This window comes from Peromyscus californicus, unplaced genomic scaffold (genome assembly GCF_007827085.1).
Source record: "Peromyscus californicus insignis strain IS unplaced genomic scaffold, ASM782708v3 Scaffold_6__1_contigs__length_162567912, whole genome shotgun sequence".
Classification (NCBI taxonomy): Eukaryota; Metazoa; Chordata; class Mammalia; order Rodentia; family Cricetidae; genus Peromyscus; species Peromyscus californicus.
Genome location: NW_026294584.1, coordinates 153,980,562 through 153,997,848, shown reverse-complemented (window position 1 = coordinate 153,997,848; position 17,287 = coordinate 153,980,562). Strand labels below are relative to the sequence as shown.

Sequence of the window (17,287 nt, the reverse complement as noted above, 5' to 3'; positions counted from 1 at the left end):
TCACCATGTTTTCTCTATTCTTTATCCCCTGGCATCTTCACCTCTCCATAGACAGCCCTGACCAGGTCCAGTTAGCTGGCCATATTCAATCTACTTCTTTCTCTCTGTGCTCTGGACTCTTCCAGATGTCTTTGGCTATTCTCTCCCATATCTACAAAAATCTTCTGCTTAACTATACCATGGAGCAGTCAGTCATGTCATCAATTTATACATCATCTATGAAGCAAACTAGGAAATAGTCTGCCTTACCTAGTACAAAGTTGGCCTCGGATGCTGACTGGCCGAATTGTTGCTCTACAAACTTGAAGACATAAGTAAAGGAGCCAATAAAGCTGCTGATTTGTAGCAATGTTAATGCCACAAATATAATATACAGATGGTTGGTAAGGATGCTTTTCAGAGACCATAGAAAACCTTGAAATGACAAGAGTGAAATAAACATTGTAATACAACTTAAATATTCCTTACATCCTAATCTACTTATTTTATGTGTGAGTTAAAATTATAAATACACAGAACAGAAAGTTAGAGAGTGCTCTTAAATCTTGCTCTAAACAGATTTTTCAGTCTATTTCTTCAATAATTTGCATATTTATATTATGTATTTGGTTAATTATTTTCATCATAATTAATTTTTTGCCTCTTCTATTTTGTGATTTGCTTTGTTCAATGGCTACTTGACAGTACATCACACTCTTAGACTTTCATAGCTATCAATCCACTTACCTGTTCATTCAACAAATATTTGGTTTTGAATTGGGTACCAGGAAATATTCTGAAATATGAATCTTGTATGTGATGGTTCCTATTCATCAGAATGTAATAATGTGATTTTTATGTCAATGAAGCAATTTGTTAAACAGAAATTTAAATAATCTGTGGCCACAGGAATAAAAACACTGATGTTCAAAAATTGTAAGCATGAATTTACGATGAGGATTCCAACACTTTGTTCCCTGGAATGCAGCTTTTCCATAAGATGCTGCCCCAGAAAATATGGTGGCATTTAAGCTACTGACCATTGGATAAAACAAAAAGGAGTAGAGGATAGTAATTAGTCCCAGGCCACATTAAAACAGAAACACTAAGAAACTCACTTATGCCCTCTATGTGCTGCGATTTGAGCCATGTGCCACTACACCTGGTTGAAATTTTCTTGATATACTTTAAAGAAAAAAACATTTTTGTATATGTGTATTTATGAGTGTTTATGTATGAAAGGGCATTGGAGCCTCCAGAGCTAGAGTTACAGACAGTTATGAACCACAATGAGGGTGCTGGGAACCTAACTTGGTTCCTCTGCAAGAGAAGTAAGTGCTTTTAGTTATTGATCTATCTGAGCAGCCCCATGACATGCTATTTTTAACATCTCTGCTAAGTTTCAAGACCTTGGGGCTATAGAACCCTTGCCTAGCAAGCACAAAGATCTGAGTTAAATTCTAGTACCAGGAATAAAAACAAAACAATACCATGGTCTCTGGTTTCTAACTACTTTTGAAAAATCAATAAAACTCTGTTCTCTAGTATTTCCCAATTTTCATAGTTTAAAAATGGTGTTAATTCTCATGTCATGGTCAGTATAAAGCTACTAATCTTGGTGAAAATTGAATGATCCTCTATTATAAGCCAATGTGCAGAATTGGCTCAAGCAGAGAATTGTTCTTGGGTTGGACTGATGGAGAGAAGAAATCAATCAAATGTAGAAGTGAAAGAACTAGGAGGAGGAAGGTCTTGGGACAGATCTGAGAACTTGTTCTTGATTCCAAAGTCAACTTGAAAAGGTTGCCAAGTGGTTATGGTTTTGTCACAGTTACTTGTATTGTTGTTGTGACAAAATACCCTGTTAAAAGCAACTCAAGATAGAAAGGGTGCCGGGCGGTGGTGGCGCACGCCTTTAATCCCAGCACTCGGGAGGCAGAGCCAGGCGGATCTCTGTGAGTTCGAGGCCAGCCTGGTCTCCAAAGCGAGTTCCAGGAAAGGCGCAAAGCTACACAGAGAAACCCTGTCTCGAAAAACCAAAAAAAAAAAAAAAAAAAAGGTAGAAAGGGTGTATTGTGGCTCTCCGTTTAAGGGTATACAACATCACCATGGGGAAGTCATGATGACAAGAGTTAAGGTAGCTCACCATACTGCATCCAAAGTCAGGAAGCAGAGGGATGAGTACTCAGCTTGCTTTCTCCTTTTTGTTCAGTTTAAAACCCCAGCCCATTGAATGGTGCTATCCACAGTTGGAATGGGATCTTCCTGTCTCTGTTAACCTAATCTCAACAATCCCTCACAGACATGCACAGGGGCTTGCCTTCTGGGTGATTCTGGGTCCTGGTAAATTAGCAATCAACATAAGCCATCACAAAGTAAGTATTCCACTGATTTAGGGTTTTTTTGGGGGGGATTGAGATAGGTCTCACCTTGGTCTCAAAGTTCAGGCTAACATTGAACTCATGATCACCAGAACCACTATAACTGGCTTTAATTTGTTTTTGGTTTTGGTTTTTTGTTTTTGCTATTTTACCAATTCCTTCTGATTCCTCCAATTTTAAATTAAAATTTCAGATTAGAATTCAGAGAAATGGCTTTCATTACAGAATTTCCATCAATATGTTTTCATTATACTTTGTTCTCATTTGCTCTCCTCTCTTCTGTCCTCCCTGTGTCTTTCCCCTCTCTTTCCTCCAATCTGAAAACTGTTGTCAAAGTTTTATTGTCTAGGATACTTTTATCTACATGTCTCTGAATCACCATTCTGACTATGTCTTCTCTGTTTCACTCCATTAACCCTCAGAAATTATATGTGAAAGGAAAAGAACCATCAAATAGGAAAGAATCCTAGGTAAATTATGGATGCCAACTACTTTGACTACTCTGATGTTTTCAGTTCACTTTTGAATACTCTGGCAGGCAAATTTTTCAGTACAATTACCTGGAAAAATAATAATCTTACTCTAAATACCTAGAGAGAAACTTCTCTGAGATATCTTCTCTTTAATCCAGGCATCTATATAAAAATAGGTGAGTTTAACCTGAGCACATTATTTAAAGCTGATTGTTATAGTTGTCTGTATAATTCTCAGTGCCAAGTAACTTTCTTTTTTTTTTTTTTTTTTGGTTTTTCGAGACAGGGTTTCTCTGCGTAGCTTTGCGCCTTTCCTGGATCTCGCGCTGTAGACCAGGCTGGCCTCGAACTCACAGAGATCCGCCTGCCTCTGCCTCCCGAGTGCTGGGATTAAAGGCGTGCGCCACCACCGCCCGGCTTCAAGTAACTTTCTAGACTGAATCATAGATTCCTGGAGAAAGAAGCCAAATGTCTTGCCATAAAGGGTTGGCATCACTTGTGGAATTAATGAATTAATTAAATATTTTAACTCTTTGAACTCTCACTGATGCTTTATACTAAATTTTGAAATAAAGATATTGTATATACAGTTCAGTGGTAGAATACTTAGCTAGTATGTGCAAAGCCCTGGAATTTGATCCCTAACACCAAAATAGGCAGATAGATAAGTAGATAGATAGATAGATAGATAGATAGATAGATAGATAGACAGATAGACAAAATATTTGAAAGAATACATACCTTCTTGTTTAAAAACATTTGAAAGAATTATATACCTTCTTGTGCATACCTTTAATCCCAGTACTTAGGAAGCAGAGGCAGGTGGATCTCTGAGAGTTGAAGCCCACTCTGATCTACAGAGAGAGTTCTAGGACAGCCAGGGCTGTTACACAGAGAAACCTGTCTCAGAAAACAAAACAAACAAACAAACAGCAGCAACAAAAAACAATGAACATGATTGTTTATGTGATTGTTTTATTTATTTGGTGTGTGTGTGTGGTATATGACAGTACATGTGCATACACACACATGTACACATGCACACACACTTGCACACAGATAGGCATGACTATTGTCTGCTCTGTGCTCACAGAGGCCAGAGAAGAACAATGAGTGAGCATCTTGCTCTATCACTTCCCACCATATTCCTTTGAGGCAAGGTCTCTCACTGAAGCTGGATATAGGATAATGACTCAGGAGCCCAAGTAATCCTCTTGATTCTACCATGTCCCCACTATCATGGGCTTATAGGCCCACCCAGCTACACCTGGCTCTATATATGGATGTTGGGGATTCTAGCTCAGGTCCTTATGCTTACATAGCAAAAGCTTCTGTGAACTGAGCCATATCCCTAACCTTCTTTTCTTCATGCTGAAAGCCACAAATAAAATCTATTCATTTTGTTCATAATTAGGAACATGATGATTTGAATAAGAATGACCTCTATAGATTCATGTCTGAAAACTTGATTTACAGTTGGTGGAACTGTTTGGGAAGGACTGAGGGCATGGCCTTGTTGAAAGGAAGTGTATCACCAGGGGTGGACTTTGAGGTGTCCAAGGCCCATGCCATTCACAGCTCTCTCTCTCTCTCTCTCTCTCTCTCTCTCTCTCTCTCTCTCTCTCTCTCTCTCTCTCTGCCTCATGCTTGTGGATCAAGATATAAGTTCTTAGCTACTGTCCTAGAATCATGCCTGACTGCTCACTGCCATGTTCCCTGCTATGATGGTCATGGACTCTGTCCTCTGGAACCATGAGTCCCCAAATTAAATTCTTTCTTTTATAAGTTGCCTTGGTCATGGTGTCTATTCGCAGCAATAGAAAAGTAACTAAGACAGAAAATATTAATTTTAATAGGAAATTTAGAAGGAGTTAAGCAAAGTTTAGTGCCGAAGAAAGCTAGATAGATGATTTGGTCATATTGTTCTCAAGTATTCTTCACTTTCAGTGGGATTAACATCTTCACATTGACTAATTGTGAAATCCTTACCTGTCATGTTGACAGGAGCTTTTTTCTCCTGGTTGGTCAAATTAGTCATGTTATTCTTTTCTTCATCTGTTCTGAATACATTCGGAGATGCTGAATTTTTCCTTTCCTTCTGTATTGTCTTTGGAATTTGGGGTAGAAAAAAGAAGGGTATAGAAGAAATAATGGATAATAGTCCAGACACCATGAAACTGAGCCACCAGGCACCAACCCAACGAGCATCCTTAGGAGTTATTCGGATACTTCCTGGAATGAATTAGAACAGGCCAGTCAGAAATCATTCCAAAAGAAAATATTGATAATGACTGCTAGCATCCACAGATGAAGAAACCAAACTATATTTTATCAATCCTAAAATGCAATCTTCTTCTTCTTTTTTTTTTTTTTTTTTTTTTTTTTAGTATTTTTTTCAACTTAGAACTGTTAGGGTCTGAGAGAAGCGCCCAAGAAAGACCAAGAGTCACATATGCAATTTAGCAAGAGCATTTATTGTTTCCAACAGGTTGGGGTGGCAAATAGTGACCTGAAGGGAGGTCACAAGCTCCTTTTAAGTGGAGTTAGCGGAATTCCAGGGAGGAGGAATTAATCTGTTGCTGATTGGTGGAGGAAAGATTAGTCTGGGAGCTTATTGGTGGGAGGTTGTAATGGCTAGGGGTCTGTTGGTGGGTGGGTGGGGTCTAATGGTTAGGGGCTTGTTGACAGGAGGGTAGGAAAAGCTATCTTTAGATAGTAGAAGGCAGGGGAGGGGGCATATACTGAGCCAGCAAAAGGGCCATTGAGATGCCTGCTGAGCCAGCAGAAGGCTGGGGAGCATCTGCTGATTGGTTGCCCCTAAGTTGTGGTTTTCCTGAGAATTGCTTGCTCAGCTCCAGCCTGCTCTAGTGAACTGAAACTAAAGCCTGGTCTGTGTCAGGGCTACTGGGGGCCTGTCATAGCCCTGGTTTGGCCACCTGGTCCTCTCAGAACCATCTTAGAATTTTTGTTGCCAGGAACCAGTCAAAGTATTATAGCTTACCACCATACAGACTCAGTTGTAACAGGAGAATTGTGAACACTAAGTATTTAATCTCAAAGATAACTTGAAAACAAGGGCAGGGCATGAGTATTCATCATCATCTGAAAACAGTGGTTGGTACAATCTACTGAGGTCTGGATAGCACCAGAGAGAAGTTTAACATTGTTTCCAAGAAATGGGAAAGCTCCATTCTTCTATTTCTAGTTTTATTATATACAGCCAGCCCTACCAATAGCAGAGAAAGTGATGAGAATGAAAAACAGTGAAAAATCTGCATTTAAAAGTACCCCCAAAAAGATGGACTAGAAACATAAGACATTCTTTGCCCAGGTTATTTCAATTGGTTTTTTTTTTTTTTTTTTTTTTTTTTTTTGCAGTGTCAAGAGGGATGACAGGTTAATGCTAGCACTGTCTATAGCTGGCACTCCTATAAATAATGAATGTCAGTCAGATGATGTCTCAGAGTTTTATTGCTGTAAAGAGACACCATGACCACTGCAACTCTTATAAAGGAAAACATTTAATTGGTGCTGGCTTACAGTTTCAGAGATTTAGTCCATTATCATCATGGTGTGAAGCATGGCAGCACTCAGGCAGACATGGTGCTGGAGAAGGAGCAGAGAGCTCTACATCCTGATCAGCAGGCAGCAGGAAAAATGACTGTGAGACACTAGGCCTGGTTTTGAGCTTCTGAGACCTCAAGGCCTACTGATGCACTTCCTCCAACAAAGCCAGACCTGCTCCAACAAGGCCACAACTCCTAACAGTGCCACTACTTATGGGCATATGGGGGGCATTTATTTTCAAACCACCACAATTGATGATCATTAAAAGATGAGGAAATTCCTAAAGACATACAACTTGCAAAAACTGGATCATGAGTTGGTGGAAATCCTGAACATGCCTGTGGCTAGTGAGAACACTGGAGCAATGCTATAGGACATAGAGAAAAGCCCAGGGACCCATGGCTTCACTGGAGTACTCTAGCTCTGAAAAAGACTTAACTCCAGTCCTTCTCAAAACCTCTCTAAGTACTCATGAGGAAACACTCCCAGACTCACTCAACATGGCCAGCACCACACTGGCACTGACACCAAGAAGCAACATTACTCAGGATCATGCTAGATGTGGTCTAATTTTCAATGTGAAGTTTTTGGATACAAAGTTATATCAAAAATCAGCTTTCTATACTACCAAAGGACTGTCAGGAAACAAGATTATGAAAACAGTCTCACTTTTAGTGTATCAAGAGTTAACCACAGAAGCAAAAAACATAAAATGTATTTCACTCATTACTGAATAAAAGGAGATGCAGAACAATCTGAACATTCATTTGTAGCCATCAAATTCCCAAGAATTCTAATACAACGCAGATAATTATTTCTAACTATAGCCAAAAATTTTCCAACTATCACCAAAAAACTCTTGCCCAGCTCTGTATGAGTTTTGAAAACAAGGATTAACTTGGAAGTGAATGAGAAGAAGTGGTTTCATTAAGGGTTTGTGTTGAAGACAAGTGAGAGCTTGGACCTTCTCTTGGCCTACTATGATGTCAACTCTTCTCCGGAAATAAATACTTTGAAGTCCTTAGAGTGCTGATGAAATAGGAAATAAGATTTGTTTATACAGCAAGCACTTCTCTATTTAGACAGATTCCCTCCTGTGGTGTCTAAAGAGATTATTACACATTTGGTGGGCTCTGAGCCAGCAGGGAGCTAGTGAAGAGAGGCATCTCTGAAGTGGAACCATAGCCTGAATGAGACTCTCAGGACTACGCTTATGGAAAGTGGAACAGAACTCTCCACTGGAGAGTGAGATTAAAGAGTCTTTTGAACCGAATCCGGTGCCTGTGGTGTGATGCCTTGCACAGCCTGGGTGCAGTGGGAAGAGGCTTGGACCTGCCTAGGCTCAGTGTGCCAGGCTCTGCTGACTCCCCATGGGAGACCTTGATTTGGGAGATGTGGGGATGTGGGGTGGCTTGGGAGAGAGGGATGGTGGATGGGAGGAGGGAGTAGGTGGGATCTGTGGGTGGTATGTAGAGTGAGTAGAAAATTTCTTAATAAAGAAAAATGAAAAAAAAAGTCTTTTGAGAGTCTCACGAACAGTAGTCATGGTTACTGCAAAGAGTATCAATGAGAGAAGAGTGGGGAAGAAGAAAGAGAGTCAAATTATACAGATAAAAATGATCACAAAGAGCTATGTGTCCAGTTCTGGAGAGCCTGGCTGTTGTAGTGAAGTCTGGTCTGAAATCACTATAGGTTCACAGTTATGGATCAGATTTGTTTAGAAGGATTATTCTGGACGTTTGATGAATGAGAATGGCCAACACTGGAGTCAGGTCAATAGGAAGGAAGATTATGTGATGATTCAGTCAATAACATAATTAAGTTTAAGATATTCATAAAGAGATAGACTATGAGAAACAATGTAAGATTTAAGAAAGGGTTGAAAGCAAAGTATTTGCCAGGTTGAATTTTAGATGTTTATTTAAACATCTAAAAATAGAAAAAGTGAGCATATTGTTTAAAAAAAAATGTTCGCTGATTCTGTCTTGTGAGCCAGAGAAATCAGATTACAGCTGAGAAGTGGATGGGGGAAGAGAAGTGAGAAATCTTCCAAAATCAGATTTTTATTTTTCAAAATACTTGACTATAGAGAGAATGGTAAACAGAAAACCAGCTAAAAAGTTGCTTGAGAACATCAAAACATCATATATGTGAGAAGACTGCATAGACTGGAGAATGCTTTATGATAAGAACAAAGTGGAGGTAGAGGGCTGAAGACAGCCAGGGAGGGACGTGGTGAAAGAGTGATGGAACAAGATCTTGAAGATGCAGGATGATGAAATTGAATCCCTAGGGTGGGTCTACAAATATGAGCTGAAGGTGGATATGATTTTTACTGACTTTTGTGGAAAAAAGATGAGAGATGTGATGAAGATAGATGTGATGTATATTGGAAGGAGGGTTTGAAGTTGATAGTTTCCACACTTTGGCCAGTTTCTCTGAATTATGAAGGAAAGCTTGCTTTGAGGGGAGAAAATGCCATAGGGATCACCTACTGTGAGTTCCTTCATCCTCCAATTGAAGGAGACTATATGCCAAACCCTTTGTCAGGATCAGGGAAAGCATCAAGCCAAGACACATGGTGGAGATGCTCAATCCCCTCCAGCCATCCCCAAGCCCCACAGTCTCACAGCAACTTCCTGAAGCTTCAGTCTGTAATTCCTGTGTTTTTAAATCCAATCCAGCACAAAGTGAAAATGCACCTTATTTGACTGTGTAACCAGCTTATTTTGGATCTAGTTGTCTAAAATGAGATTGTTCCAAATGTCCTAGTTTATGCTGACTTGCAGTAGCTTTGCATAGGAAAGGAATAAATTTTGTTTTAAATATGAATACATCCTCTCCATTTATAATTTATAAAACATAAAATCAAGAGACTATTAAAAGAGTTAAACCAGTAACTTGGAGACATGGTGGCCTGTATTTGAAAGACACTCTCCTGGCTGCCTTACTGATTCTACTTACTCAGGTCTACGAATCCAATGTCTACATACATCCGAGCAAACACAGATGACATGATAAAGCCAATGATTGGACCAATCATTGCTACTGTATTCAGAATACCTGCAAACATTTCAAAAGCATTCAATCAGAGTCCAAGTACATAAGAGTAATTTTTTCTCATCCAAAAATATTTGATCATATTCACTGCTTCTTCTACTCACCCCAGACCCATTCCTGCTCCCTTACCCACTCAAATTTGTGCCTTCTCCTTTTGTAAATCTCAACTATAGCTTGTGCCACTGTATGTTATTGGGTGTGGCCTTCTCCAGAGCATGGTCATCCTACCACAGACCACATTCCTAAAGAAAACTCACTCTCCCTCTTCCAGTAGCCACCAACTACTAATAGACCTTTAACTAGTGATGGAACTTTATTCCCACCTCCTGTCTCCATACTGGGATTTTGTCCACTTTGAACCTGTAAGCGTTTGTTTTTTATACAGTAGGTTTTAATGTATAATGTTACACAATGCTTTTCTCCAAATGCTTTCTAGGAATATGAATTTACTTAGGGAGCTGAAAAGATAGCAAGATGGTGAAGAGCACTGGCTGCTCCTTTAGAGGAAAAGAAAAGAGCTAAAGAAGAAATGACTTAGTAATGCTATCATTTCCAGGTGAGACTCAGAGAAATTAAGAACTGAGCTTCATATGTTCTGTACATTACCTAAGTACATAGAGGAGTGCCCTTCTTTTGCAAAGTCATCAATATAGGAAATTCCCAGGGGCACTATTGGTGTTTCTCCTATCCCACGAAGCATGTTCCCCATCAACACATAAATCCACATGTGTGACTTGGATCCCTTTTCACAACCTGGGTAGACAAAAAAAAAAACTGTTTTATTTTAAACATTGACTGCAGTACCAACACCCAGAACTCTACAAATTCAGATCTTTAATTATTCCTGGGATGTTCCACTTACTTGCTCTTGCTTTCTGTTTTTAATTTTAAGTGATTCCTGTTCAATCTGCAAAGTTTGAAAATAAAAAAAGACACAAAGGAAAAACAAAAACCATGCAGAAAGCAACATGATCTGAAATCTCTCTACACAAAGAAAACCATTTTAATGTTTGTTATTTGTCTTCCATATTTTGGGCATACATAAAATATATGTATTTCTTATATACAATACAGAATTAAGTATCTAGTTTGTATATATCACTTTTATAGCTAGCACTGTGCTTGGACAACTTTCCTGTTTATTTGCCCTTTGTTGTATCTTGTGTCAGGATTTTAATAATGTTGTGAGGAACAACCATATCTAAATATATCCTTCATTCTTGTTATATAATATATAACAAACATATATTTTGCCTGCATGGGTGTATGCACACCACAGGCATGCAGTATTCTCAGAGACCAGAAGAGGGTGTTGGATCTCCTGGAACTCTGGTTATACCTGGTTGTGAGATGCCATGTAGCTCCTGAGAATTGAACCAGTGCTCTTAACTGCTGAGCCATCTTTTCAGTCCCCAATTTTATATTTGTAATTATAAAATACTTCAGATTTTTCTCTGTCACAAAGAGATTTCTTGCCTATAATTATAAATAAGTCTTAAGCATCTCACTGATTATTTCCTTAAAGCTCATCAGTAACAATAGAATTACAGAGAATTAGGTAAGTATTCTTTTGTTTAATAGATGTTAAAAAATGACTTCCAGAAACTGATTAATTTACACATTCTTAACAATACAAAAAATGAAAAAGATTTAACTTCTCAATTCTTTTACTTTTAATCTTTCCATATCTGATATAACAGGTAGAGTGTTACATCTATATTGTCTTATGAGAATACTCTAAAAAATCTTCAACTGGAGTAGTTGTGTTTTTCATGAAGCATCTCTCCCTTCTTTACATAGTTATGCTTTCTTGCTTGCTTGAGTTGTTTGTTGAGACAGGGTCATATTATAAGGCTCAGGTTTACCTCAACGCCACAATCCTCCTGCTTCAACTACTGTGTTCTGGGAATACAGACATTTACAGTCAATTCTTGTAGCTTTATTTTCACTGCAAATGGTCTTTCCCAACTTCCCACTGAAACAGTCCTTAGCTACTCCTCAGACACTCCTAAAGGCTCATTAGTATCACATGTTCCACTATGATTATATCTGTATGTCAAGGTCAAATGTTTATTGTTTTTAATCAAATTTTTGCTGATATATTTTATAGGAATTTGTATAGATATAATACATACACAAAGTTTCAAATGATATTCACTGTTAATATTAATTCTTACCTTTCCCCACTATCTCAGGTGAGGTTTCAGTGAGTGATGTAGTTTTATTGGCTAAACAGATCAATGTGGAGTTGCTTAGAGAGTTGATGTCATCTTCTGATGAGTACCTGTAACTATAAGGACACCACTAGACTTAACATTTTATTTATTTACCAAGAATTTTCACTTTCCCAAGAAACTATTTTCTGCTTAATTGTATCTGTTTCTTCTCTAGGATAATGAGAATTCCCTGATAACTTCCCAGCCTCAATTTTAGGAGAAATAATGGGTAACAGTAAAATAGGGGGAAGGCCCAGTAAGTAAGGTCCTTCAATATCACTCAGGCAAGGTGGATGATCATCTTGATGCCATCCTAGGACAGACAATACTCTGGTTATGATGGGAAAAATCCTGGATTCCCCTTTCTGTTTTGTAAACTGCTGAGTGTAATAATACTTCTGAGTTGTCTTTAAAGATGACAGTATTATAAACTTCCTAATAAGTTATATCTAATAAGCTAGAGAGTCATGTGTTTAAGCTGGTCTTTAAGGCATGATAATTCATCAACTTTTCCTATCAAAACATCTGATTTTCTTTTATGGATGTACATGTACACATGAGCTAATGTCTGACTCTGAAACTTTAATAAATTCTGACACACTTTGACTTGACCTAGGAGTATTTAATAGAAACAAAGGGGATAAAGTCAGAATAGGAACATATGCTGTAATCCAAGAAATACTAATGTATCTTGTACCTCTATACTGGATAACCCAGTGCATACCAAGCACTCTACTCCACTTCAAAACTAGAATCAAAATGCATAGTGTTTGTGCTTAAGGACTTTCATCCTCTCTAACATGTAAGTTCAGTATCCAAGGTCCTGGGTTTTCATAAAGGACAAAGAGAGATCATTAGCTTTGCTTGAAGGTTGAGACTGGGGTAGATATTTGGAGACTTCACTGTGTACAGAACATGTGAGATACCAGGCAGCAGTAACTCACGCCTTTAATCCTGGCACTGGAGAGGCAGAGTCAAGTGGATCTCTGTGAGTTTCCAGACCAGCCTGGTCTACAGAGCGAGATCCAGGACAGGCACCAAAACTACACAGAGAAACCCTGTATCAAATAAATAAATAAACAAACAAACAAATAAATAAATAAATGGCATGTGAGATGAAACAGTGATGAGAAAGAGTTTAAGAGGTAGACCCCAGAGGAAAGTACACAGGCTGTAGAGCCACTATATATAAAAGTAAAACATTCTCACATGTGGAGAACTGCAGTTTTATCAGTTGTTTGGCAACTCTGGGGCACAGTAAAGGACCCAGTTAGTGAGCAGCATGCATTGGCATGCAAATTTAGATATGATTAATGTACAGGTGAGAGCTTTCAATATTTTTGATTGTAACTTATAATAATTGCATTTTATATTCCTACAATAGTATATATGCACACTCCCATATATACATACACACACACACACACACACACACACACACACACACACACACATATATATATATATATATATATATATATATATCTTGAATGATGCTTTTGAAGGACAGAATTATTTCCCTGCATATGTTGTATATTATTCAAGTCTATCTCACAATACATGATTGTCTCATTAACCTGAAGGAGTTTTGCTGGTCTATTGATAAACTGGGATCTGAAGTTTGAAAATCTGTTCTAGAAAATTGGGAGTTTTAAGCAAAATTAGGAAAACTAGATTTGTATTTTTAAAGTATGTTCTTGTATTGAATGTGAATTAAAATAGGACTGAGCAGCCAGAGAGCTGGCTCCACAGTGAAGAGCTCTGGCTGCTCTTCCTGATGGTCCCAGTTTGGTTTCCAGCTGCCACATCAGGAGGCTCATCACTACCTATAACTCCAGTTCCAATGCCTTCTTCTGGCTTCCACAAGCTCTGCATGCATATGGTGCACATACACAGAAGCAAAACACTCATACCCATGAAATGAAAACAATAAATAAGTCTTTTAGTCATGAGAAGAACTGAAACTGAAGGCAAGAGCTCCAGATTATTGACTTCAGCTAGGATAAGGACATTGATGTCCACATTGACAGATGGATGTAAAATGAATAAGATCTTGGGGACTGTTGGTCATCTGTGTTGCAGTAAATCGGGAGCTTAGGAAGAAGCCCTTGACTTTGACCTGAATTCCTTTGCAGTTGTAAGAACAATGACTGAATGAATGGGTATGAAAATAAGCAGGTGTTGGCAAAAATACAGAGTTCAGATTGTGATACATGGACAGAAAAGCCTTGAATGCCTGGTGGAGATATAGACATGGTAAATGGATAAGCAGACACTGAATGTTAGAAATAATTATCCAATGGGAATAATGACTGGATTTAAAGTACATATTTCATATGAGTTATTACAAGGATTTAGACTGAAGGTGGAGCAACAGAGATGTAGACATTTGGTACTAGCCATGAAAAAAGTATGGGCATGATGAAGTGTGTGTGTGTGTGTGTGTGTGTGTGTGTGTGTGTGTGTGTGTGTGTATGCGTGCGCATTAGAAATGGGTCCTGGTATCTCAGAACCCACTGTTTTCTCTTTAGTTCCATTTAGGACTGAGCATTCAGTCTCAGCACAAGATCAAGTTAGTTATAATTCCTTCATGGATAGGGTAGGTGACCTCCAGGCCCCACCTGTTGCTGAGCAGAGAGCAACAGTTGATAGCTTCTGGAGAAGAGAGAATTACTCTACTTTGAGGTTGTGGCCATTACGAGTTTGACCATGCTGCAGTGGGCCCATGCCCATGTACTAACTGGATTTAGAGGGTTACAAAAGAAAGTTTGAAATAAGAATGAGGACAAACATGAGGATGAGGACGGAGACATGAAGTTAGGAGGGGATTATGGGGGTATGGAAGGGGTTGGAGGGGGAAAGGGGGTATATGTGATTATATTTCATTGTGCACATGTATAAAGTTCTCTAAGAAATTTCTCAAAAAGGAAAGAGAAGTGAAACCCCATCACTAAGTTATGTATCAGTGGAAAAGGCACAGGGCACCCCATACTTACTATCCCATGAAGAAATGAGGCATTGCAGTCATAATACTCCCAAGGCCCATGATGAAACATCCAATTCCAATCAACTTTGGTCTGTGTAGTTTGGATCCAAAGTAACTCACAAATACAATAACAAACAAATTCCCTGTAATGAAATCAAGTTATGTCAATTTGGTTCATCACAGAAAATGCTTATGGTCAGTGTGTCTGGTAGAATGGAAGGCCCCAAACAGTATAAACAGAGAAAACACTTGGCCCTTTCCTCAGTTGACTGACGAGGGGAAACTCACCTTAATTAAATGGACCATAGAAAAGCATAGGATTAAGAGTATGCAGAGGCAATCTTATTTTATTTACTTATTTAGTTATGGTAGGTTTATTTATTTTATTTTATTTTGTTTAAAATTGTGTGTGTGTGTGTGTGTGTGTGTGTGTGTGTGTGTCTGTGTGTGTATGTGTGTCTGTGTGTCTGTGTGCACACACATGCACGAGGCCAGAAGAAAGAGGCAGATCCATTGGAGGAAGAGTTACAGATGGTTGTGAGCCTCTAGATTTGGGTGCTGGAAATCAAACTTAGGTCCTTAGAAAGAGCAGTAAGTGCTCTTAACCAGTGGACTGTTTTTCAAGTCCTTTGTTTTTGTTTTGAATATCAGCTTATTTTTCTGGAACGAACCTCAATGGTCATGAACACTTAAGACACTTTAAACTAGACATCATCATATTTCTTCTTACCTGTACAAAAATTCATAGGGGACATTGAGTTCTGGGTTGCAAAAGAAAATTTATTTATTTTTGTACCAACCTATAGAATATGTTTTGGAGACAATAAAACATACTTGAATTGGTTGACAATATTGCTAAGGCAGATTATTTTTTTCTTTTTTAGGAATTTAAAGTCAACTAGATTGTACTAAGAGGAAAACAAATAGAGAAAAGTCGTCCCAGTGGGAGAGAAAAGCATTGCTTAATGCAGTTTTCATACATTCCTGGCATTCTTTAAAGCCCTAATATGTACCTGCCACAATATTTCCAGCCAAAAATATCATAAAAGAACAAACCACAAACAAGGTTACAAACAAATGATAAAAACACATTAGAAATGAAAGCAGGTAGGTGGGCAGAGCTCAGGGCCATGGGAATGTCAATTAATTAAGAGCTTTCGTAAAATTTCCAAGAGGAAAGACTATTTGAAATGTCATGTTGACTGTAAATTATCTAGCTTGACAATGGGAAATGGAGAACTCCAAATGTGGGAGTCAATTCTAATCTACCTGGAGTTAGACATAAACACTAAACAGATAGTTACTAAGATTTACTGAATATTTGGCAGAAAATAAAAAAAAGATACAACATGAAATTTCAAAAAGAAACAGAAAAAATACACAAAGTAAATAAGAATTACCTGGAAAGAGGAGAGACTTTGAGAAAGCACAGTATCCTTACAGGTGTAATATTATTGATTCAGAAGATAAAAAGTGGGAAACCAAGAAGAAAAATAAAGTGTAAAACTAAAAAATAGAAAAATGCATATATTTTAATTATATAAAATGGAAGACAACAGTAGACAGGACAGGAAACAGCCAGGAGAGGAGACCTACAGAGCCACCCAAGGGTGTTGATACCAGGAGCTTGCAGAGTGAGGTCACCTGCCTACTTCTGGGCTTTCAGTGCTCAGAGCTCAGAGCAACAAGCCTTTAAACTAAGCATTTAGAGCTACAAGTATGCGTGTTGTTTTGAGGTTGAAGCAATGAGTCTTAGTTCTCAGGGCTCAGAGCATCAAACCTCAGGCTTTTAAAGCCTGGAACCATAAGCCTCTGGAAATAGATTTCCAACTAATGGGGTCTCATTCGTTTCTTACTGGTCACAGATATAATAAAGAAAAAAAATAAAGATAAAATGTGGAATCACAGATTCAAGAATCCTGTAGGTGAAGAAACATGCTGTAAGGCAAATTGAAAATCAATATCTAATTCTAATTGTGAAACTGTAGCTGCTTCCATGGAAGCAGTGAAGTGAGGGCTGGAGATCTGGCTGACTGCTTGAGAGCACATGCTCTCTTGTAGAGGACCTGTGTTTGGTTTCCAGTAACCATGTTGAATGGTTCGTGACTGCCAAATCTCCTCTTCTAGCCTCTGAGAACATGTTTGCAAATATGTATACACACACATGTACAAGGTTTTTTTTGTTTTTATTTTTGTTTTTTTTTAAGAGTCAGGGAAATCAAATATTGAAAAAGCATAAGGTATAAGATATCCTTTGCAGAGATTGCTCAGGATGAAATTCAGTTCAGAAGAGGCCTGTATTCTGCTGTCTATAGTCATTTGACAGTTATATTCCAGTAGTTAGTTATATTACATCCCAATGACAGATTTCTCTTCTATTTAGTGCTGAATCCACTCTACTCTTTCTCCTGGGATCTGGCTACTAATAAATGAGTGTGTTGAAGTGAATATCTCTAATCCAGAGATGATCTTAGCCACTCTAAGAATGGCCTGTCCCACTAAGTTTTCATTGTTGAGATTAAGAAAAATCTTTTCTAGGAGGAAGCTCTATACCAGAATAAGCTTACCAAGAAAATGATATGTGTGTGATCTTAGTCAACAATACTATCCTGCTGGTTCCACACC

General features: G+C 38.3%; 1 protein-coding gene and 1 non-coding gene across 2 annotated transcripts in view; both read right to left on the bottom strand.

The window, feature by feature from the left end:
- The window catches only part of Slco1b3 (solute carrier organic anion transporter family member 1B3), a 58,553-nt gene that overhangs the window by 21,671 nt on the left and 19,595 nt on the right, over window positions 1-17,287 (bottom strand). Inside the window, exons 3-8 of the mRNA XM_052721307.1 lie at window positions 14,673-14,805; window positions 11,638-11,750; window positions 10,067-10,213; window positions 9,365-9,463; window positions 4,823-5,065; window positions 250-414 (exon numbers count right to left, since the gene is read on the bottom strand). Coding sequence (XP_052577267.1) covers window positions 250-414; window positions 4,823-5,065; window positions 9,365-9,463; window positions 10,067-10,213; window positions 11,638-11,750; window positions 14,673-14,805 — 900 coding nt within the window. The remainder of the gene's footprint in view (window positions 1-249; window positions 415-4,822; window positions 5,066-9,364; window positions 9,464-10,066; window positions 10,214-11,637; window positions 11,751-14,672; window positions 14,806-17,287) is intronic.
- LOC128100221 (small nucleolar RNA SNORA40) lies at window positions 15,378-15,509 on the bottom strand. Its single transcript, XR_008214733.1, has one exon. It is a non-coding gene; the product is annotated as a small nucleolar RNA SNORA40 (small nucleolar RNA).